Below are 24,972 nucleotides of genomic sequence, written 5' to 3'. Positions count from 1 at the left end.
ACTCCACCCAAAATTGCTTCCAACTCCACAGCCCTGGAAAGAGCTGTAAATGTCTTTTTAAATTGAAAGCTCTCTTAGGAGCATTTTTATTGCTGCCTGAATATGCGCTGATCTTGACATCACAGCATTTGTCTTCATCTGGGTCCTGTGTCATACACTGACACGCAAAATGTTTTCTATCTTGAGTTATGGTGAAATGCTCAACTACAGCTGACTTCATGGGAAGCTTCTTTGACATTTTGAATTTATATTTTAAAAAATTTGTCAATCAAAATTTATTTTGAAGTCAGAGTCGGTACATTTCTTCCGACTCCACCCAAAATTGCTTCTGACTTCGACTCCACGACTCCGACTCCACAGCCCTGAAATGAACTAGAGAGGTATTTTACTCTGGTGGAGAGTGTGCTAAGTGTAAAATGTAGTTGTGCTATGGACTTCTAGCTTTGGGCAATCCTTGGTATCAACACTCCCATACCTACTTGTGTCTGTTGACAGAAGGCATGATTTATGTACATCTGTGACATTCTGCAACTTGCTTGCCTGCCTGCCACCATGGAGGGCTGTAATCAGCCTTAGACAAATATTACATAATATCATATTCCAGTAGCATTTTATATTGCTTTTTCAGAAACTCAAAGCAGTGTACAACCAACCCCCCAAACACTCTTTTAAATCTCAACATAAAATACAGAACCACAGAAAGATACAGTTTCACCCAAAGGTTTGACAGAACAAAAGTTACTACAAGTCAAAGGATTTAGCAAATGATGTCTATGCAGTGGCTTGCAGCATTGATCTGCTGGCTTTTACTACAGTGCCACAAACCTTTTGGGTGGCTTGTATCTGTCACAGCTGTTTTGTGAATTGAGCCTTCGTTGCTCAGTGAAAGGCCCAAATGGGTGTTGTTTCAGGAAGGCACAATCTTGCATAGGTTTGAAGAGCTCTAGCATAAACTGGTGTAATGAGCTTCAGTTCTAAAATTTAACTATTGCTGCATTACATACCAAAATTTAACTAAGTCTAATTTTAATTTGTATGTTAATATGCTTACTGCAGTGTAATTTCTATTTATTTCAATAGGACTTTTTTCACATAGGGTTTTAGGATTCTCACGAAGCTTGCATCCAATCCCATGAAGCTTTGTTACCAAGAAACAGGTTCCTTGTACATATGGAAGCTGCATGAAGGATGGCTTTTTGTGGTAACAAAGTGAAGGCAGGAAGTATGAGTGACTCATGTCTCCTGTCTTCTCACATTTGTTGAGCAAATAGACATTATTATTATTATTATTATTTTTTATTTATTAGATTTATTAGTCGCCCATCTGGCTGGTTGTCCAGCCACTCTGGGCGACGTACAGAATAAAAACATACAAATGTCACTTTCCCAGTTTGATGCACAGCTCAAAAGTGACAGTGCACAAGTTTGTGCATTGCATAGGAAGTTGCCATTTGTGTAAAAACATACAAAGCTATCCTAAGTTGTATTGTCAACAAACCTCTCTAGCAATAGGGATAAGTGACTGTATTTTGTTCTTATAGCAGCGTATCAGTGAGAGCCAAAGCTTTAACAGGATTAATGGAGCAGCAAAAAGGCTTGATGAGAAGTAATAAAATCTGGACCAAAATATGTCTACTGAGCAATAATTTGAGCTTTTTGCACCTTAAAGGCTGGAGCTCAGTGGTAGGGCTTCTGCTAAGCGTGCAGAAGATCCCAAGTTCAATCCCCAGCATCTCCAATGACAATGATCTGACTCCGTATAAGGCAGCTTCCTATGTTCACTATTAACTTTTTGTACAAGTCATGTGAATTGTTCTGTATCACTCGTATCCCTCAATTACTTGTACTTTTTATGTCCTGAGAGTCTACTGTGACTGACTAGTAACCACCTTTGAGCTTACTCATGTGTTTCCAGTGTCTTCTAGTACAAATACCAAGAGAACTAAAAGTCCGCTGCTCCCTGACAGGTCAAACTAGATACTCCTTCCTGTTAGAAAAAAAAGGCTTCTCATCTTTTGTTACTTCTTGACAAGCAGGGGACCTCCTCTTTGTCCAGTTTAGCTTACTGTACACAGAAACAAGCTCAAAAAGTATGGGAAACTGTTTGGCATAATGACATCTGTAGATATTTAAACTGCAAACACTAACAGAACAATCTTATGAAGGAAGGAGAGGTAGAAACGGAGATGGAAGAATCTCACTTTTCTTTTTATTCCTAACCCGTTCTTCAGCCTAAAATGCTTCCAAAGTGTCTTGCTGATTAATTAAAAAAACTAGGACAGTTCCTGCCCTCTTTATGTCGTGAAGGAAGAACATCTAGCCAAACATCCTGTTCTCAAAAGTGGCCAACCAGATGCCTATGGGAAGCCCACAAGCAGGACCCGAATGCAGCAGTGTTCTCCCCACTTGTGATTCCTGGCAGCTGGTGGTATGAAGCATATTGCCTCATTGTGCAGGGTGGAAAGTGGGCAGCAAATACAGCTGTTTTCTTTGGCTTTCTGTGGTTGTTCATCTTGAAAACCTTACCCTTCCATAGCTCTCCTGTTCTAGTTTCACTGTTGTTCTGGGGCATATCGGGGGAATGGGAGGATCCACAACCTCTCCTGGCACACCTCCTTTCCCCCTATCAGATATCAGCAAAGCACTGCCTGCAGACCCTTCTGCAGCCAGGATGCTAGCGTGGTCTGATCTCTCTCTCCCAGGGTAGACTCCTCTCACTCCACCCTTCAAGGGAGAGATACAACAAAATCCTGTGACTCAAGGGACACCCTTACAGAGACCATAGGATTGTGACTTAAATATATTAAAAGCCATTTCAAACCCTTTCTTCACTGCTGAGACTGTTAGTTTGAAAGTACAATTGCAAAAAATGAATGAGTTCATTGCGTGTCTCGTGGTGAACATTCGGATTTAAATAACAGAACTGTTGAGTCATGTGACTTACATTCAGTTAATATGAAAAAGCAAAGTGAGATTTCTAAGGGTTCCTGTAGTTAAAATGGTAATACCTGCCCGAATCCCTGGTCATTTACAGGTGGGCCAAAGGACAATAGGATAAATGGATCTTCCTCTCTTCCTGTGCAGAAGGATATTGTGGGTGTGGAAACCTCCCTTGCCACTTCTGCCATTACTCCCAGAATGGCGGAAAAGCCCTGAGTCTGGTGTACTGATTTTCCCTCCCACTGGGAATAATATGAGAGAAAATCCATAAAAGAAAATGGAGGTCCAAACATCAAGGGAAATTCCCCCCAAGGGGAACCCCACCCCATGTTGTGCGCTGCTAGTGTGATCCTGGCAGTGCTTTGGATCTGGCAGTTCTTCCCCCTTCACTACTACTTCCTCCTCCCCTTTGCTCTGCCTTTTCCTTGTTTAGCAGGAACATGATTATATATAACCAGGGAAAGAGACTGCTGTTACCCAAGAGCATCTAGAACAGTTTGCAACCAGTACTGAAGTCCCATTAGGACAAAGTTTAGGAGGAAGGTTTGTTGACTTTTTAGTTGCATAAAACACTAGAAATGAGCGTGTTATTTTTAAAAGTTAGCTTAGTGATGTGTACAGTACTTTGGACTGCTGCATCTTTGTTGCCTCCATTTTTAAAGAGGCATTTACATTTCCCTTTGCAAATAAATTCTTGCTCTCTTAAAACAGAAGTCCATACTGGCTAGGGGGCATGAAGTGACCCATTAAGTAACCCCAGCGCTGATGTGTTCAGCCTAGATTCTATATATACCTTTCTCTGCATTTTGAGCTGTCTTTAGTTCCTGATTTCTGAAGGTGCCCAGCCTGCCATGTCCATCTCTTATTTCATTTGAATGTTTTAAAATTGAAATTAAAGATCTCTTAATAATTTTTAAATGATGAAATAAAAAGATTTTGCTTTTGCCAGCCCAAGGACTTTGGGACAGATAGCAAATCAGTGAAAATAATAAAAGCCCAATTCTAATAGCACAGTCTTTTTTGTGTTCAGAAATAAGACCTATTAAGCTCAATAAGAATTACTTCCAAGTAGGATGCAATTCTAGATGCTCTTAAATCACTTTCATCCTCATCTCTGGCTGCTACTAATGTTGATAAGCTGGGTGTATTTCATCTAGTTCTGAATTGGGCAACTAATTCAACTACTTAAGGTAATGATAGTCAATTATATTTTGTGGGGGTGGATTTCTCAACTCATATTTTCTCATGGAAGGTCTGCCTATAGGAGGGCAATGAAAAACAGTAAGGATTTACTGGTATGTGTTATGTGAACTTTGATCATATAAATTCATAGACGGGAGAGGCTGAAGAATAAGTGTGCTTAACCTCAAGAGGGGCGTAGATGGGAGCCTCAAAACAGATGTGAGAGGGTACAACATTGTATATAAATTAGATGGAGACATGCAGTTCAGTCATATGCATGTTTACTTGTAAACAGCATTTGGTCTTTGGGAATTTCTGTATTAGAAAACTTTTAATCCTATTTTACTAGTTTCTCAGGTTTTTAAAAAAAAATCTGGTTGATACTTCTGGGAAGCTGCTAGCAGCGGAGACTTCTAACAGAACTTTTAGGCTTCCAAGGAGTAATATTCTCCTTTTCTCTCCCCCTCCCCAGTTGAACACTGGCAAGGAATTATATTGTACTAATTTGAAAAAAGTCAGAAGAAACTACTTTGATTTTCTACCCTAGTTTAGTCATGTAAGTGGCCTGTGCTGCTGGGCGTTCCCTCAAACTTAGGCAATGTGATGTAGTGCTTAGAGAGTGACCCTGAGGCAGTCTCATCCAGCCTACCACACATGGGTGTTATGAAGATACATGGTTCATCCCACTCCATTTTAGAAAACTCTGAGCAACTCTGAGGAAAAAGTGTGGAATAAAATGTAATAAATTCTTCTCTAGCTTCCTAGATCTAAAATGGATGTTGAACATGGTATCCTTAAAACCGTCTGTGTTAAAAATCTCAGACTAAGGTCTCTATTTCTAAATAGTGCACTGAAAGACTAGAAGCTCACTTCACTGCAAAAAGCCCCTGGCTTTAGGTAATGATATATTACAGCTACACTATTTGTGATCTTGCTTTGACGGGTCCTAAGTATTAAAAATATACTTAAATAGCTAAACAACACTTGATGAGTTTTACATTGTGCAATTAATGTAGGAGTTTGTTGTCTTACTCAGCCTATCCTATTGGTCAAGTTCTACCTGTATTTTTGGAGCAGAGTGAACAAAACAAGATGCCCACAAATTTGTAATTGCAGGATATGGCTTAATTTGGTAAGCTCATGACTTACAATAGTAACACCTTTGGAGGGCACAAGCCCATATTTGTCATCGGTTTTACAACTTTTGTCACATTTAATTATAGTACTGTGGTGTACCTAGTGTAGCCCTGTTATAAGGACTGCGGATATTCAGCCAGTATGTCAGTATGCAAATTTGAAATGAAACTTGCACAGTACGTTGCAGGAGAAAGGCAGCTTGGCAGGTAGTGCAGTTTTGATGTGGGCATGTAGGTGGAGTTTTGGTTTTCATCCAGTGAATAGTCTGAGCTCTTCCACATAGCGAATACCATGCTCAGTTTTTCCTGAACAGGGTTGAAGTACGACTTCTTGCCCATATTGTTTTTCAAGATTGCAAGGGTAAGAAACTCTGAAAGCTCTACTTTCCAGGATATGTATAGCAAATAATAGAAGAATTCTATTCCATGACCCTTGTATGTCTTCTTTTATTGGGATTTAATGAAACTATCATTGGTCTGTAGTTCTTGAAATTGGTAGAATTTACTTCTCCATAAATATTGATAGGTAAAACATTAACAATCCAATCTTAACACATAATAAAAACTACGGGATAGGTTTGGTAGCATTGTAGAATATCTTAACTTGTAAAATCTTCTTTATGTATTTTGAAGATCTGAAAGTTTTGTATTGGTGGTGAGGCTGTGTGTGTGGGGGGGAAGGTGGCAGAATTTTTTCTTTAGCATTTTTTAATTCATTACTCCTTGAGTCGCACCATATCTAGGGCTTGACAACTTGTAAAGCACAGCCATTTATGTGGTATGTAAATAATCTGTTGCTTATTTATATATCCTTCAAGACCCTTGTTAGTTTAGAGAAAAGGCAAGTAAGAGATGACATGATAGAATTGTATAAAATTATGCATGGCATGGAGAATGTGGACAAAGGGAAGTTTTTCTTCATAATGGTAGAACTCACGGACATCCAACGAAGCTGAATGTTGGAAGATTCAGCACTTGCAAAAGAAAGTACTTCTTCACACAGTGCATAGTCAAATCATGGGATTTGCTCCCTCAAGAAGTAGTGATGGCTGCTAACTTAGATGAATTAAAAAGAGGATTAGACAAATTTATGGATGATAAGGCTATCAGTGGCTACCAGGGCTGTGGAGTCGGAGTCGGGAGCAATTTTGGGTGGAGTTGGAGTCGGTAGAAATATACCGACTCCGACTTCCAAATAAATTTTGATTGACAAGAAGCAATTTTGGGTGGAATCAGAGTCAGACAGTAGAAAAATAGAGGAGTCAGAGTCGAAGGTTTGGCGTACCGACTCCACAGCCCTGGTGGCTACTAGCCATGATTTATATGCTCTGCCTCCATAGGCGGAGGCAGTATGCTTCTGAATACCAATTGCTAGAAACTGCAGGAGGAGAGAGTGCTCTTGCGCTCAGGTCCTGCTTGAGGGTTTCCCATGGGCACCTGGTTGGGCACTGTGAGAACAGGATGCTGGACTAGATGGGCCATTGACCTGATCCAGCAGGCTCTTATGTTGTTGCCACCCTTGCTATTTAAATGTTCAGCAGGGAGTAAACATGATTCTGTAGTGCTCTAACCTAGATCAACTATTCCTATTTTTCTTTATTCAACGTCTGAAATTCTCCCTGTCTTGCATAGTTAAAACCTTCCTATTATGATATATATTAATTCTATTCAGAGTCATCGGGAGGGGGGGAACTACTTCAGATTTAACATCTGTAGTTGCCAGCAGACTTTTCCAGCTTATCCCAGGAGTGTCTCCATTTTTTGTTTGTTTTGTAACACGGAATTTGGAAATAATGTCTAGATGGTAATTTGGCTGCGCTTACAGATGCATTTCATGAAAAACTGATAGTGATGACTGATTGCCATAAGGAAGTGCTTACTCAGCCATATCTTTTGAGCTATATCTGATTCATCACTAAAACATTGAATGCCTTGCTTTGCAAACTGTGTCGCACTGGTTAGAAGCACTTTAAATTCTTGCACTTGTTTGTTGCGTTGAATGGTCACAGTCTCCCATCTACTTAAGGTGTAAGTATAAATGGCTGGCTTATGCATCCTAAAGTCAGTCTGATGGGCCAGCAAATGGATTTTAAGAGCCTTGCTTGAACACAGCAGGCAACGGTCATGGGCTTTCTATCCACAAAATGCCCAGGCATTCTTGTAGTAGACGTGATCACTGCCAATATCATTTCTCTTTTCTATTTCCATTTCTTACGATTTCCATTTCTTATTATTTGTTCTTGGAATTCATTGTGCCAAGTTGCAGTCTTTGCATTGCCCATGTTAACAGCATTCTCCTTCCTCCCCCCCGCTACGTTTTCTGCAGCAATGTCACTGCCATTTCCTTTTGTAGATAACCTTTCATTCTTAACAGCTAACCTTACTCTGGCTTGTATGATATTTCAGGCTCTATTATTGTGAAGGTGGCCATGTTCTTCCACAGTTTAAACATGGCTGTGGCCAGAGTACTTTTCTTAACCTTGATTGTGTTTTGACAAAGGCTTTGCCTCCAAACCTCTGCTCACATAATCATTATCTGAATGCAGTAAATCTTTATATGTGTTTCATGTTTAAATTAGAGTTATTACAACGTTGATTACAGGCCGCTGTGCATTTGTTTTGGAAAGTGTTCATACCACAGGTTTTGATATTTGATCTAAATATTGCACTGTGCCCGTTTCATGTCTGCCTTGATGCTTAAATGAAGTAGGTTCTGTGTAGCTAAATGAAGTGGTAATACTGACCTTCAGTCTCTACTCTTAATTGCTTAAATCATAAGGCTTCTGCTCTGTAAATCTCCAAATTTATCAATCATGTGGTTAAATCCCAACAAATGAGTAGTATGAGTTCAAGTGATACAATGTTTTTTCTGTATTTGTGTCAGCACAGAACTATTGACATACTGTAGCAGGCATTTGGTTAGGGAAGCAAAGAAAGGTCCACAGGATTTGGAGTTGGTAACAGCCAGGAAGTTAAGTGATGAAGGCTAGAGGAGTGGTTCTAAATGATAACTTCTTAGGTGTTTTTATGAGCTGGCTAAAGTGCATTTCTTTTACTGCACCGTGTGATGCTTAGGTAGCCTAGCTTGACTCTTATTTATTTGCACTAGTAGGCTGGAAGGGATATATTCTAATATATATATAGCAAACTAGCTTTTCCTTTGTGGCTGCAAGCTTTTATTTGTACAAAAAAGAGAGCCTTAAAGAGTTGAGAGATATTGCCAGACCATGCCTGTGTATCTTCCCATGGTGTCACTCTGCTCCCAGCCATGCCATACTTGTGCTGACTAAAGTGCATTTCTTTTACTGCACCAAGTGATGCTTATCTTGATATGGATAGTGGGTATGGGGCTAAATTTTAGATAGCATTACTTCTTAGTTGTTCAAGGATACACTTCTTGAACTATAGCATTATATCAAATGACCATTTCATGACTCACTCTGCACTGGTGGATGTGGTCTGCATTAATTTTTATGACCATGTGTGTTTCTCTTAGTGATTCAACCCTATTCCATACCAAACTTTTAACCATTTAAGAAATGTATTATATAAATTGTGTATCATCTCTTGTGTGACTTTGCTACATAAAAAGTACAAAGGGGAGACTTTGTGCAACCCTGGATTTGCAGCTTTCCATCTGATTCCACATGAAATGTATCTGGTTTCTAGCTGCTCCATTGCTGAACAATTCTTCTCTCCAGCCTATTAGAGGTTTGTTGTTGACTACTCAGATATTGCACCGGTTGCATTACTGTAGTCAGGGTCAGTGCCAGGCATGACTGGGCCCTTGGGCACAAGCCTGCCCTGGGTGCATATGCCTGCCATCAACTAAGATGGCAGTAGGGGCATTAGCCCCTTAAAGTCACCTCCGCTGCCATCTTGGTTGATGGCAGCCCTGCATGTGCAGCAGCAGAACACAGGAGAGAGGTAGGTAGAACGAGCAAATGGGCAGGTGGCCTGGAAGCTCCCTCCCTGCGGTCTGCGGTAGGGGAGCGCTACTCTCCCACACTAATGGGGGGCCCTGCAGGCGCTCTTGGCCAGGGCCTGCCCTAGCCAACCTTTGGTGCCAGTCCTGACTGTAGTATTAAGATATCTAGTTAGTTGGGTTTTAAGATGCTTGTACTCCCTTCCAGTAATAACCAGTAACTTATAATAGGAAGTGAGGGAACAGGTATCCGTTTATGGAACACTTTTTAATGCACGAATCTACCAATCATGCAAACTTGTGGAAAACAGATCAAACACTTTTCTTGATCAAGCACTGTTTCAGTTAAAATGAGTGATGTAATCTTATTTATCTCTGCTTCTACAGCCCTTGGTTGCATAACTTAAAATAATCATGGCACATAGAAGAGCATTTACATGTTCCAAGGTGGTTATGTACTTCTAGTGCTAAAGGTTTAATACTCTTTGCACAACTATTTATTCCTGATGTTAACTGGGATATATCCAACATATCAATATGGCTGATTATATATTGTTATGTGCCTTCAAGTCAATTATGACTTATGGCGACCCTATGAATCAGTGATCTCCAATAGCATCTGTCAGGAACTCCCTGTTCAGATCTTGTAAGTTCAGGTCTGTGGCTTCCTTTATAGGATCAGTCCATCTCTTGTTTGGTCTTCTTCTTTTTCTACTCCCTTCTGTTTTTCCCAGCATTGTTGTCTTTTCTAGTGAATCATGTCTTCTCATGATGTGTCCAGAGTATGATAACCTCAGTTTCATAATTTTAGCTTCTAGTGATAGTTCTGGTTTAATTTGTTCTAACACCCAATTATTTGTCTTTTTCGCAGTCCATGGTACATTGTTTAGGGTGCAACATTTTTCCATTTCTCAAAATGTAGTAATTTTACTAAAATCAGTTAGCAGCATAATGAATATAGGAGAAAAGACTTGAGGCCAACGGAAGCAGTTAGGAATTATGGATGAAGTTCCACTCCTGTAGCACAGGAAATTCCATAAGGACAAAAAAGTGTTGCTTGTCTTCAGGGTTGTATGATGGAAGTTGGGACCTTTGACAAGATGAGAGTTGCATGTAGATCAGCCTTCCCCAGCCTGGTGTCCTCCAGATGTCTTGGACCACAGCTCCCATCAGCCCCAGTCAACATAAGAATGCTGTTTTAATTCTTTTGTAATCCTCCCTGGGAATATTTAGTGAAGGGCAGGCTATAATTATTATTAGTAAAAATAATACTTCAGCAGATTCTCTTCTTGCTAATACATGAATCCCTTCATTTGACCGAGAGTGCAATCCTAACCCCTCCAGTTTAAGAACATAAGAACATAAGAAGAGCCTGCTGGATCAGGCCAGTGGCCCATCTAGTCCAGCATCCTGTTCTCACAGTGGCCAACCAGGTGCCTGGGGGAAGCCTGCAAGCAGGACCCGAGTGCAAGAACACTCTCCCCTCCTGAGGCTTCCGGCAACTGGTTTTCAGAAGCATGCTGCCTCTGACTAGGGTGGCAGAGCACAGCCATCATGGCTAGTAGCCTCGATAGCCCTGTCCTCCATGAATTTGTCTAATCTTCTTTTAAAGCCGTCCAAGCTGGTGGCCATTACTGCATCTTGTGGGAGCAAATTCCATAGTTTAACTATGCGCTGAGTAAAGAAGTCCTTCCTTTTGTCTGTCCTGAATCTTCCAACATTCAGCTTCTTTGAATGTCCACGAGTTCTAGTATTATGAGAGAGGGAGAAGAACTTTTCTCTATCCACTTTCTCAATGCCATGCATAATTTTATACACTTCTATCATGTCTCCTCTGACCCGCCTTTTCTCTAAACTAAAAAGCCCCAAATGCTGCAACCTTTCCTCGTAAGGGAGTCGCTCCATCCCCTTGATCATTCTGGTTGCCCTCTTCTGAACCTTTTCCAACTCTATAATATCCTTTTTGAGATGGGGCGACCAGAACTGTACACCGTATTCCAAATGTGGCCACACCATAGATTTATACAACGGCATTATGATATCGGCTGTTTTATTTTCAATATCTTTCCTAATTATTGCTAGCATGGAATTTGCCTTTTTCACAGCTGCCGCACACTGGGTCGACATTTTCATCGTGCTGTCCACTACAACCCCGAGGTCTCTCTCCTGGTCGGTCACCGCCCGTTCAGACCCCATGAGCGTATATGTGAAATTAAGATTTTTTGCTCCAATATGCATCATTGTACACTTGTTTATATTGAATTGCATTTGCCATTTTTCTGCCCATTCACTCAGTTTGGAGAGGTCTTTTTGGAGCTCTTCGCAATCCCTTTTTGTTTTAACAACCCTGAACAATTTAGTGTCATCAGCAAACTCGGCCACTTCACTGCTTACTCTTAATTCTAGGTCATTAATGAACAAGTTGAAAAGTACAGGTCCCAATACCGATCCTTGAGGGACTCCACTTTCTACAGCCCTCCATTGGGAGAACTGTCCGTTTATTCCTACTCTCTGCTTTCTGCTTCTTAACCAATTTCTTATCCACAAGAGGACCTCTCCTCTTATTCCATGACTGCTAAGCTTCCTCAGAAGTCTTTGGTGAGGTACCTTGTCAAACGCTTTTTGAAAGTCTAAGTACACTATGTCCACTGGATCACCTCTATCTGTATGCTTGTTGACACTCTCAAAGAATTCTAATAGGTTACTGAGACAGGACTTTCCCTTGCAGAAGCCATGCTGGCTCTGCTTCAGCAAGGCTTGTTCTTCTATGTGCTTAGTTAATCTAGCTTTAATAATACTTTCTACCAGTTTTCCAGGGACAGAAGTTAAGCTAACTGGCCTGTAATTTCCGGGATCCCCTCTGGATCCCGTTTTGAAGATTGGCGTTACATTTGCCGCTTTCCAGTCCTCAGGCACGGAGGAGGACCCGAGGGACAAGTTACATATTTTAGTTAGCAGATCAGCAATTTCACCTTTGAGTTCTTTGAGAACTCTCGGGTGGATGCCATCCGGGCCCGGTGATTTGTCAGTTTTTATATTGTCCATTAAGCTTAGAACTTCCTCTCTCGTTACCACTATTTGTCTCAGTTCCTCAGAATCCCTTCCTGCAAATATTAGTTCAGGTTCAGGGATCTGCCCTATATCTTCCACTGTGAAGACAGATGCAAAGAATTCATTTAGCTTCTCTGCAATCTCCTTATCGTTCTTTAGTACACCTTTGACTCCCTTATCATCCAAGGGTCCAATTGTCTCCCTAGATGGTCTCCTGCTTTGAATGTATTTATAGAATTTTTTGTTGTTGGTTTTTATGTTCGTAGCAATGTGCTCCTCAAATTCTTTTTTAGCATCCCTTATTGTCTTCTTGCATTTCTTTTGCCAGAGTTTGTGTTCTTTTTTATTTTCTTCATTTGGACAAGACTTCCATTTTTTGAAGGAAGACTTTTTGCCTCTAAGAGCTTCCTTGACTTTGCTTGTTAACCATGCTGGCATCTTCTTGGCTCTGGCGGTACCTTTTCTGATCTGCGGTATGCACTCCAGTTGAGCTTCTAATATAGTGTTTTTAAACAACTTCCAAGCATTTTCGAGTGATGTGACCCTCTGGACTTTGTTTTTCAGCTTTCTTTTTACCAATCCCCTCATTTTTGTGAAGTTTCCTCTTTTGAAGTCAAATGTGACCGTGTTGGATTTTCTTGGCAATTGGCCATTTACATGTATGTTTAATTTAATAGCACTGTGGTCACTGCTCCCAATCGGTTCAACAACACTTACATCTTGCACCAGGTCCAGGTCCCCACTGAGGATTAAGTCCAGGGTTGCCGTCCCTCTGGTCGGTTCCATGACCAACTGGTCTAGGGAATAGTCATTTAGAATATCTAGAAACTTTGCTTCTTTGTCATGACTGGAACACATATGCAGCCAGTCTATGTCCGGGTAGTTGAAGTCACCCATTACTACCACATTTCCTAGTTTGGATGCTTCCTCAATTTCATATCTCATCTCCAGGTCTCCCTGAGCATTTTGATCAGGGGGACGATAGATCGTTTCCAGTATTAAGTCCCTCCTGGGGCATGGTATCACCACCCACAACGATTCTGTGGAGGAGTCTGCCTCTTTTGGGGTTTCGAGCTTGCTGGATTCAATGCCTTCTTTCACGTATAGAGCGACTCCGCCACCAATACGTCCTTCCCTGTCCTTCCGATATAGTTTATATCCAGGGATAACCGTATCCCACTGGTTTTCTCCATTCCACCAGGTCTCCGTTATGCTCACTATATCAATGCTCTCCTCTAAGACCAAGCACTCCAGTTCTCCCATCTTGGTTCGCAGGCTCCTAGCATTAGCGTACAGGCACTTGTAAGCAGTGTCTCTCTTCAAGTGTCTTTGGCACTTGTGGTTAGGCCTGTGGTAATTTTGCTCTTCTGAATTGATATCCTGTGCCCCTGCTCTCACAATGCCTACTTCTAGGCCTACCCCTTTTAAAATTTCGTCATTCCTTTGGTTTTTATCCCAGGGGGGAGGTTTATTCCGAACCGGACCTTTCTCAGCTCCTGTCGGGTTTCCCCCCTCAGTCAGTATAAAAGCTGCTCTGCCACCTTTTTAATTTTAAGTGCCAGCAGTTTGGTTCCATTCTGGTTCAAGTGGAGCCCGTCCCTTTTGTACAGGCCCGGCTTGTCCCAAAATGTTCCCCAGTGCCTAACAAATCCAAACCCTTCCACCCGACACCATGGTCTCATCCATGCATTGAGACTGCGAAGCTGGGCCTGTCTGGCTGGTCCTGCGCGTGGAACCGGTAGCATTTCAGAGAAAGCCACCTTGGAGGTCCTGGCTTTCAGCATCCTACCTAGCAACCTAAATTTTGCTTCCAGGACTTCACGGCTGCATTTCCCCATGTCGTTGGTGCCAACGTGCACCACGACCACTGACTCCTTCCCAGCACTGTCTACCAAACTATCTAAACGACGGGCGATATCCGCAACCTTCGCACCAGGCAGGCAAAACACCTTGCGGTCTACACGCCCATCACACACCCCACTGTCTACGTTCCTAATGATCGAATCACCCACTACAAGGATCCCTCCACCCCCTGGAGATATATCCTCGGCACGAGAGGATAGCTGCTCATCCCCCAAGGAATGGGTCTCTTCTAAGGGATTGTTTCCCTCTTCCTCAGCTGGATGCTCTCCTTCCCCGAGACCATCGTTGTCCATGATAGCAGGAGAGCTATCATCGTTGGAGTGGGACACAGCTATAACGTCCCTGAAGGCCTCCTCCACACACCTCTCTGCCTTTCTCAGCTTTTCCAGGTCCGCCACCTTGGCCTCAAGGAAATGAAGTCGTTCCCGGAGATCCAGGAGCTCATTGCACCGAGAGCACACCCACGACTTCTGTCCAACAGGCAGATAGTCGTACATGCTGCAGGCGGTGCAAAACACTGGAAAGCCCCCACACCCCTGCTGGCTTCTTACCTGCATAGTTTTGTTTAAGGTTTATTACGTCAATGGGTTGGAGACTGCGGTTTAGTTGAGGTCAGGGAACAGATGGGCAGAGTGGGGGGCCCTGGCCTCCTCGCCCTGCTGCCGAACTCGCTCTGCTGCTTAACTCGTCTTGACGCTTCGTCAAGTTTGATAGTGGACGATGTGTAGGGGCCTCCTTGGTGGCCTCTAGCAGCAGAGAGGATCACACCTGGTGGAGGAGAGGGCTGTGCTGCAGTGGAGGCCTCCGTTGCTCCCTAGCGGGTAGAAAGATACTGCCAACAAGAAAGTCCTGAAAAGGGGTCACTGGTAGCTTTGAATCCAAAACTCCACAGATCCCCCAAGAGGTCCAGTGTTTGAGCCACTCAGCTATACCATCCCACCTGCCCTGGCCAGTGTGAGTCAACAAGCCTTAGAGATCTGCCATTTTACAGACACACGTTCTCTCTCCCTCCCCCTCCCCCTCTCAAATGCTGCTTTCATTAGTTGTTTATACATGTAATTTGATGTATATAATCATGCAACAATTAAAATCCTGAAATACACTATTAGGATTCCTTTTGGCTTTTTTGGCAGCTTTCGTAGAAAGCTTCAAAACTCGTAGCCAGTAATGGTTCACTTTTCATAAACCTCATTGCTGTTGGGATATATACGCATATACTTGGGTTTCTAGCTTTAGTTTTAAGGACGTGTGGGCACCCTGAGTGGCAGTGGTGTCCATGCTCTCAGAAATTCATTAGCAAAAATATAGAATACAGTGTGTCTGTCTTACTGCTGGACATAATGACTTGGCTAGAGTAGGAATTGTAAATATATTATGCTTTTCATGGAGCTGGGGAGAAATCGTATGGATTCACTAACTGAGTTAAACAGGGTGGAATTTACTTTCAAAATTAGCCACCTGCTGCTATGTTGGCACATAGATTTATGGGAGGCTTTCCTTGGAGTTAGTGGGGTGCAATCCCGTCACTCTGTTCCCTTCTGAAGTGGACTGTCAGACCTCTACACATCTACCTGTAAGTTGGCAATTGGAAGGTGGGTGGTGGCATTATTTTGAGAGGCAGCTTTAGCTTTAGGGCCCTCAAGTGCTGATCCTTAAGATAGTTACAGCATTTTTTTCATAGAAATCTTTTCATCACTGTCGTTTTACTTGCTTATTTCATTGCTTTGTGCACACAGGAAGGTGTGCATGCTTCTCCACAGCAGAGAATTTATTGCATCAGTCTTGAACTTTCAAGACAATGCTGAATCCAGGAGGGGAGGCCACTGTAATCAGCATTGAAAAATGGCTAGACCTTGGGGGAGTTGTCTGGAATGCAGTGGGCTGAGCAACGTTATTGTCTTATCACAATTTTGTGATAAGATAAATATGTTTAGAGCTGAATTGACTTTGTCAGGGTAAAGCAGTACCATTTTGGTATCTATAGAGTGCGTCTGACATCCTTGCTGGGTTTCTAGAGAACAAACTGTACTACTCTATCTCTTCAAAACTTGCACATAGCCCCTTCCAAATGCTCATTATGAGTAAAAGGCTTCAAGATATTTGCAGTTTCATGCAAAAATCTGAATATAAGTAGTTGTGTGCCAGTTAGTCTGCATTTTAGTAAATTAATAGATTAAGCTTGCATATTAAAACCTCAAGAGCTTTGAGATTTGAGAGAAAACATGAGTTTGCAAAAGCTGTCCATCATTATGAAATGTCTTTTTTATATTTAGTTTTTTATTCCAGTATGTTAACACACAGGAACCAAAACAGCCTTGAACAATAAACAGGTGTATTTGCATTAAAATTGCCCTGCCTGATTAGTTCTGTGATAGGCTTTCAGCACATTTAAAGGTGAATATCAGTTGGAGAAGTTTACATAATCATGGGCTGGCTTACAATCCATAGAGTCTGCTGTTTATGCAGCCCTGGCCATGTACTGGCTGAAGCTCACTAATAAGGATGAGGCTCGTCTCCCTAAGAAGTGTTTTTTGGAACAACTCAAGAGCCCATCTCATAACACCTGGTTTATGCGTACCAAACTTCTCTTGGCCACATATGGGATTAGCATGGAAACTCCTCCTTCTAATGTCTCATCGCGAGTGAAACAGCTTTGTAAGGAAAGAATATCCTTATATTCTAAGCGATGGGACTTGTTCTCTTCGTCACAGTCATCTTTTTCCTACTGGTATCCTCTCTTTAAAACCGCTTTTGGCATTGAACATTATTTCTTCTTTTTAACCACTCCCTCCCTTAGAAAGGCCTTTACAGCGTTACGTTTTCAATCTATGCCTTTGGCCTTTCTGGATGGGAGATATGCGAGGGTCCCAGTTTATTTAAGACATTGTATATGTAATTCAGGAGAAGTTGAGGATGTTGTCCATTATTTATTGAGATGCCCATTGTATAATGCACTTAGGCTCAAACTTTTTTTTCCAATCCGTCACCTGCTGTCAAACAGACCACTGCTGGAGCAAACTTGCGTTCTTCTTGCGGGTACTGATATTTTTGTAACCACTCAGGTAGCAAAGTTTGCCCTGGCCGCAGGGAAATTGAGAGCTAGATATTTAAAACAATTGGCGTCCACCTCCGAGGTGTCCTTAAATTAGTATTCTTAACTTTATATCCTCCCCGGGGGTCTTAATATACTCAAATGGGGTGTTATTGTATTTTTATTATGTTGTAATGAGTTTATGAATCTTATCCTTTCTTATCTTAGGATGCTGTACTTTTATCGCTGGTAATTTTAATGTGCTTTTAAAAAATTTCTTCTTTTTGTATTGTATTGTGATGGAGTTTGGCTAAAAACAATAAAGATAATCATTCATTCATTCAATGTCTACTTTGGTTGCTTTTCAGAACTAGCCAATCTGTCACCACCTCTTGCCAGAGAAAAGAAGAACCTTTCTTGTGAAGACCCCTGGTCTCATGAATGACTCAACGGATCTCGGGAATGCCAGCATTCTGGAGCCAGTCCTACGGCTCAGGAAGGGACACGTGCCCGATCCTGCTGGGCAAGGAAACCATGATAGTGACACATCCAGTGAGCAGGAGCCCCTCTTAGTGGAGCCACCCATATCTTCTGAACCGGAAAAGGTAAGTAATCATTGTTACCCTGAAATCTAGCCAGTGAATTACATCAAAACTCTTTGAACAGCATCGGAATAAATTAACAGTTATAGGGGCATGAGTTCATACTGGAGAAGTTGCTTGAGACCCAGACTGTTAAGGACTTTAAAGGTAAAAAACCCCCAACCCTTAACAACTTGAATTTGATGCTGCTTGAGGACGTTGACAGGGTGTTTGGACAGGTTCGTGCAACCACTTCTGTGCTGGATCCTTGCCCTTCTTGGCTAATAAAAGCTAGCAGGGATGGAACAGCCGGCTGGGCCAGGGAGGTGATTAATGCCTCTCTGCGAGAGGGGGTGGTCCCTGGCTGCCTGAAAGAGGCAGTAGTGAGACCACTCCTGAAGAGACCCTCCCTGGACCCAGAAAATCTTAATAAATATAGGTTGGTAGCAAATGTTCCATTCCTGGGCAAGGTCCTTGAACGAGTGGTTGCGGGCCAGCTCCAGACACTCTTGGATGAGACCGATTATCTAGATCCATTTCAGTCAGGTTTCAGGCCTGGTTTTGGCACAGAAACAGCCTTGGTCGCCCTGTATGATGACCTTTGTCAGGAGAGAGACAGGGGGACTGTGACTCTGCTGATTCTCCTTGATCTCTCAGCGGCTTTGATACCATCGACCATGGTATCCTTTTGGGGAGACTGGCTGAGTTGGGAGTGGGAGGTACTGCATTGCAGTGGTTCCGCTCCTACTTGGCAGGTTGCCTCCAGAAGGTGGTGCTTGGGGAACATTGCTCGGCACCCTGGACTCTCCAGTATGGGGTTCCGCAGGGGTCAGTTCTGTCCCCCATGCTGTTCAACATCTACATGAAACCATTGGGTGCGGTCATTTGGAGCTTTGGAGTGCGTTGCCATCAGTATGCTGATGACACACAGCTCTATTTCTCCTTTTCATGCTCTTCAAGTGAGGCTGTCAATGTGCTGAACCGGTGCCTGGCTGCGACAATGGACTGGATGAGGGCTAGTAAACTGAGGCTCAATCCAGACAAGACTGAGATGCTGCTAGTGGGTGGTTCATCTGACCAGATGGTGGATGTCCAACCTGTCCTGGATGGGGTTGCTCTCCCCCTGAAAGAGCAGGTTCGTAGCTTGGGGGTTCTCCTAGAATCATCTCTGTCACTTGAGGATCAGGTAGCCTCAGTGGCATGGAGTGCCTTCTACCAACTTCAGTTGGTGGCCCAACTATGTCCCTATCTGGACAGGGATAACTTGGCTTCAGTTGTCCACGCTCTGGTAACCTCCAAATTAGATTACTGCAATGCACTCTACGTGGGGCTGCCTTTGAAGACGGTTCGGAAACTGCAGCTTGTGCAAAATGCAGCAGCCAGATTGATAACAGGGACCAGATGGTCCGAACATATAAAAACGATTCTGGCCCGCTTGCACTGGCTGTCTGTATGTTTCTGAGCTCGATTCAAGGTGCTGGTTTTGACCTATAAAGCCTTACACGGCTTGGGACCACAATACCTGATGGAACGCCTCTCCCGATACAAACCCACCCGTACACTACGTTCAAGATCAAAGGCCCTCCTCCGGGTGCCTACTCCGAGGGAAGCTGGGAGTCTGGCAACAAGGGAGAGGGCCTTCTCAGTGGTGGCCCCCAAATTATGGAATTATCTATATGACGAGGTGCGCATGGCGCCAACACTGTTACCTTTCGGCGCCAGGTCAAGACTTTCCTCTTCTCCCAGGCATTTTAGCATGTGTTTTATACTGTTTAACTTTTTTAATTGTGTTTTAAATTGTTTTTATAAGATCTGTTTTAAATTGTATTTGTTTTAATGTTTTTAGTTACTGTAAACCGGCAAGAGAACTTTGGCTATGGAGCGGTATACAAGTATAATAAAATAAATATAAACAAATAAATAAATAAAATAAAATTTATCCCAGAAATAAACTGGTAACTAGTCATGCTGTTATATTATGTGTATAATATGTCGCATGCATATAATATGTGTATAATATGCTCCTGGCAAATCTTGCTGCTGCTTTCCAAATCAGCTGACATTACTGAACTGTCTTCAAGGGCAGCCCTGCACAAGGATTTTAACAGAAGGCGAGTTGATTACCAGGGCTTATAATGTGGTGAGGGTTTTGAGAGAGGGGCACAGCTAGCGTACCTGCCATTGTTGAAATAAAGCCCTTTGCCTCAGGCTGCCGCCTGGGAATCCGAGGAGTATACTGAATCCAAGAATGTTTGGGTTGACCTCTGGATGAACACAGGGCACAAGTAGAACGGCACCTCTTCAGTTGTGTGGCTGGGAGAAAACTTAACACAGGAAACATTAAACCACCTGTTCAGCTTCCTTATATCATTACATAATTGATATACCAAAAAAATCCATAGCAGTCCAATGTTCCCGTCATAACTTCTCCAACACTCAGCCCAAGTAATCTGGAAAATGATGACCTGTTTACTTTCAGGTAGGAGTATTACTGGTATCAATTAAATCCATTGCTAGGCTGATGGTTTGGCTGTCAGCATGGTAATAACTTTAAGAAGCTTATTAAATGTAATTGACTTCCTAGTCAGTACAGGAAATCCTTCTGCTTATCTTCCTTTCCCCGCTAGGGGAGAGGATATATATTTGTCTGTGACATCATATCTTTGTTTAAACACTTAGATCAAGTTGTCTCTTTAGTTTCTGTTGGGACCATTGCTAAAATTTCGGTAGCATGATACATTGGCACAAATAAATATTACACGTATATGGAATTGCCTAAAAACGTTGCAAATAACAAAAAGGTAACGGGCTTCAGTTTCTGCTTCTAACAAAATGTCTGCTGAGCTGTTTACTTGCTAAACTTACAGAGCTCCAGAAATGCATAAAAGTGCTGGAAACAAGCACTGAATGAATAGTTATAGAAAGCAAAATTTCAAGGAGGAAGCAGGGATGGCCGGGGGCAGACTTTTGGCTTGTAGGATCTACTCTCTTCCCCTGCCACAGCCAGTCAACAAGTGGCGGCTTAGAGGCAGAGCTCCTTGTGATTACTTGCCCATCCTCTGATGAGCCATACACAGAGGTGACCTGCCTGTATTATTTTGAGGTGATCTGCCATACTGTTTTGTTGTCTTCCTACCTCCCCACTGCAGATATCATGCACCGCCTTCTACCCTGCATAATTGCTCTGCGCTGCCTCCTTTCTTCACTTTTGCCATCTTCTAGACACACTGTGCTGCTTCAATGCAGGCCCAAGCAGCTCACCCAGATTAAGTGTGGTGCATATGCAGAAGGGGGGCTTCTGGTGCTAATCCTTCTCAGGAGGTGAGTGGACTAGCCTGTGGCAGTAATGGCTAAAGAGAACTATTAAGATCAACCTCACGTGGCTCTGTAACTCTCCTGGTTGATCTTGCCTGCCCTGCTTCAAGACACAGCTTCCTCTTCTATTCTATAAATCCTTACCGTGAAGCATGGATGGGAGACCACCTGGAAACCATATGTAAGCCGCCTTGGGTTTCATGAAAAAGGAAAGGCAGGGTATAAATGTAATAAATAAATAAATAAATAATAAGCATTATGAGTATTAACAGTATCAAGACACTGCCAAACCTCCTTCCTTTTGAGGAGTCTTTTAAAAACAACATGGTGATGAAAATTTATCAGAATTATTTATCAGCACCTTTCTGTTACTTTAGATAGTAGACATTTTTCCCATTAACGTGCAGGCACTTAACAAAACACTCTTGAAAAAGGAAATGTCAGTTATTCACATTACCTTGTGAAAGCACTGTGAAATGTATTTCGTACAGCTTGCACGTTCAGTCTCCTTTTTAAGGAGAAATTATTTGGTAATTTCCCCCCCTGAAATCTGTCATACCCAGCATGCTTGCTTAAGACATGTTCATTAATGACCTAGAATTAGGAGTGAGCAGTGAAGTGGCCAAGTTTGCTGACGACACTAAATTGTTCAGGGTTGTTAAAACAAAAAGGGATTGTGAAGAGCTCCAAAAAGATCTCTCCAAACTGAGTGGATGGGCGGAAAAATGGCAAATGCAATTCAATATAAACAAGTGTAAAATGATGCATATTGGAGCAAAAAATCTTAATTTCACATATACGCTCATGGGGTCTGAACTGGCGGTGACCAACCAGGAGAGAGACCTCGGGGTTGTAGTGGACAGCACGATGAAAATGTCGACCCAGTGTGCGGCAGCTGTGAAAAAGGCAAATTCCATGCTAGGGATAATTAGGAAAGGTATTGAAAATAAAACAGCCGATATCATAATGCCGTTGTATAAATCTATGGTGTGGCTGCATTTGGAATACTGTGTACAGTTCTGGTTGCCTCATCTCAAAAAGGATATTATAGACTTGGAAAAGGTTCAGAAGAGGGCAACCAGAATGATCAAGGGGATGGAGCGACTCCCTTACGAGGAAAGGTTGCAGCATTTGGGGCTTTTTAGTTTAGAGAAAAGGCGGGTCAGAGGAGACATGATAGAAGTGTATAAAATTATGCATGGCATTGAGAAAGTGGATAGAGAAAAGTTCTTCTCCCTCTCTCATAATACTAGAACTCGTGGACATTCAAAGAAGCTGAATGTTGGAAGATTCAGGACAGACAAAAGGAAGTACTTCTTTACTCAGCGCATAGTTAAACTATGGAATTTGCTCCCACAAGATGCAGTAATGGCCACCAGCTTGGACGGCTTTAAAAGACGATTAGACAAATTCATGGAGGACAGGGCTATCAATGGCTACTAGCCGTGATGGCTGTGCTGTGCCACCCTAGTCAGAGGCAGCATGCTTCTGAAAACCAGTTGCCGGAAGCCTCAGGAGGGGAGAGTGTTCTTGCACTCGGGTTCTGCTTGCGGGCTTCCCCCAGGCACCTGGTTGGCCACTGTGAGAACAGGATGCTGGACTAGATGGGCCACTGGCCTGATCCAGCAGGCTCTTCTTATGTCCTTATGTTCTTATGACATGGTTTTCAAAATCAGTAAGACTTCCAAGTTTAAAGCTGAGGGATGCTTTTGGGATGATCCTTTTCACTACCTTGAGACTATTTCCTTTAAGGGGTAAGGGGGGAGGAAAGTGCCTGTATTTTACAGAAGATGGTATGCCTTTCTCTTGTGCAGTGGTATTGGAGATCCACTGCAGTACATCTCCATGTAAGGAAACATGCAGGGTCCAGGTGGTAAATCTTCAAACAGATTATAGTTGGATTATTTCTTGTACAAATACTTACTTTCCAACCTTTGCCAACTTGGTGCCCTCCAGACATTTTGGACTACAACTCCCATCAGCTTCAGTCAGCAGGCTAGTAGGAATTGCAGTCCTAAATGCCTGCAGAGCACCAGGTTGGCAAAGGCTGCTCGAGTGAATATTCAAGTTTTCATCAGCCTTTGCTGCTGTTTTCTACCCTGTGCGCGACTGTCTGGCCTCCTTCACGGCATTTATCTCCCTTTGCTCTTTGCAATTTGAATGGTTGGAGTGTCTTTGTTTTCCCTGCTGTTCTTTAGTCACTGATATCTCCTAAAGAAATTGTTCTCACTGTGACCTTGTTAAATTGACACAATCAAATGCATGTGACTTTTATCACCTGATGAATGAGCTTTTTATGTACAGCCCTGAAAACCTGCACTTGACTCTCTCCTTTTTTACTATAATCCTCTAGTGACAGAGGGGGAACAAAAGGCTGTTTTCTTCACATTTCCCCCCCAACTACCACAGCCCTCTGGTCTTGATTGATGGTGGGTTTTGTCTAAAAGTTCCTGCATCTGTGGTGCACTGTGCACTTGCAGTGTGTGGCCTAGAAGCGTGTCTGTGAAATTTTGGATCCATTGCTCTGAAGCATTTGGTACTGTGCTGAGAATAATGAAGCGCAGCACTTGACTCCTCTGTCAGTGGAAGGCTTCTTGATGGCAAACGCCCAGCTGGAACATTTGTCAAGCAGCCAGGGCCTCAGTGACTCTTGAATTCAGCTGTTTGACCTTTTGGAAAGAATCGGTCAGTAAAGCTGCTATGAAAGTGAGAAAATGGGAAGGAAAAGAGCAGAAACCAAATAAAGATTTTTGTGTACTAAAGGGCAAGGAATTTTGAGTTCATCTTTAAGGAAAGGCATGGAAACCTTTCTCTTTTCTTTTCGCATACTGGCGAGGAAGAGGCAGCTCTACCTGCTGCATGCTAAGATGGAGGGGCAAGGCCTGGCAGCTTCTTACTTTGCACCTTGTTAGCTTTTTGTGTTTCTGTAAATAACATGCTCAAACCATCCTTCTTTCTTCTCTGCCTCTAACACCACCCTTCTGGTCTCTCCATTGCAATGTTTGCCACTTTTAAAATTGTGATAGGGCAACTTCTCCCCTTCCAGATCCTCATCTTGCATTGTTTTAAAACTGTTTGGGGAGTATAATCACTTATTTGTCTGTGTATCTTGGATTCAGCAAAAGGTTGGGATTTTTTTTTCACTTGCTGCTGCTCCTCCTCCTTGATGTGTCATTTTACCTACTCAGTGAGGAGCTACTGCTGCCTTCATAGCCACAAATATACTGTCTGTGATTCTCCCTTCCCTGAATCTTAATTTTTAAAAGACAGCATCTGAAAGGTAACAATGTGTAAACATAGTGCATAGTTCTCCTGATTTGCTGGGCTCTTGAAAAAAGTGGCAGTCATTTTAGAAGTTTCCATCACCTTAGGTAAACAAAACCCTACGCCACAGAGACAGGTGATACTTTGATTGGGGCCCTTTTGTCATTGCTTTTACCAGGCTTCTGTAGACTTTTTCACTTAACTCAGAAAACTGTGCCATGTGGTGCTTTTTGTGTAGCTTGGTATAACTTCACTAGTTCCCTGAGAGATACTTCAGAGCTGTGCTGTTTTATAAATCATCACTTGCTGAGATGCTTATTTGGTTCTAGCAGAAAGACGAAAAAGGATTTTGTTCATTAACTCCTGCAGTGCAAAAAAAGGTTACATTGCATCAAGTATTTGATTTGATTTGATATGTCCCTTGATTCTCTAGGAAGAATTGGATACTCATCGAGAGGAACACCTGCTAGTTCATCTATTAATGGGTAGGATTGTCCCAATCTTGTGTTTAGATCACCGCAAATTACTAGCAGGTGCACCGGGTAAGCACATGTGAGCTTTTCCAAATACTTCCCTAGGAGCAACCAACCATAGGCACGCGTCTGAGAAAGCGACGGGGGGAAATAGACATTCAAGCATATAATGGAATAACTGTCAGTAAATGAAATTATTAATGCCAAACAA

General features: G+C 42.5%; 1 protein-coding gene across 3 annotated transcripts in view; it reads left to right on the top strand.

Annotated features, from left to right (window-relative positions):
• ADIPOR2 (adiponectin receptor 2) overlaps window positions 1-24,972 on the top strand; it is a 45,295-nt gene that overhangs the window by 1,585 nt on the left and 18,738 nt on the right. For 2 of the 3 annotated variants that reach the window (XM_061638634.1, XM_061638632.1), the window contains one exon: window positions 17,497-17,733. In XM_061638634.1, the coding sequence (XP_061494618.1) occupies window positions 17,566-17,733 (168 nt within the window). In that variant the 5' untranslated portion in view covers window positions 17,497-17,565. Of the gene's footprint in view, window positions 1-5,524; window positions 5,620-17,496; window positions 17,734-24,972 lie in introns of those variants that run through there. The other variant, XM_061638635.1, reaches the window with a different exon arrangement.

The sequence above is a fragment of the Rhineura floridana genome, chromosome 8 (assembly GCF_030035675.1).
Source record: "Rhineura floridana isolate rRhiFlo1 chromosome 8, rRhiFlo1.hap2, whole genome shotgun sequence".
NCBI lineage: Eukaryota > Metazoa > Chordata > Lepidosauria > Squamata > Rhineuridae > Rhineura > Rhineura floridana.
This window is presented reverse-complemented; position numbering and strand designations above follow the sequence as displayed.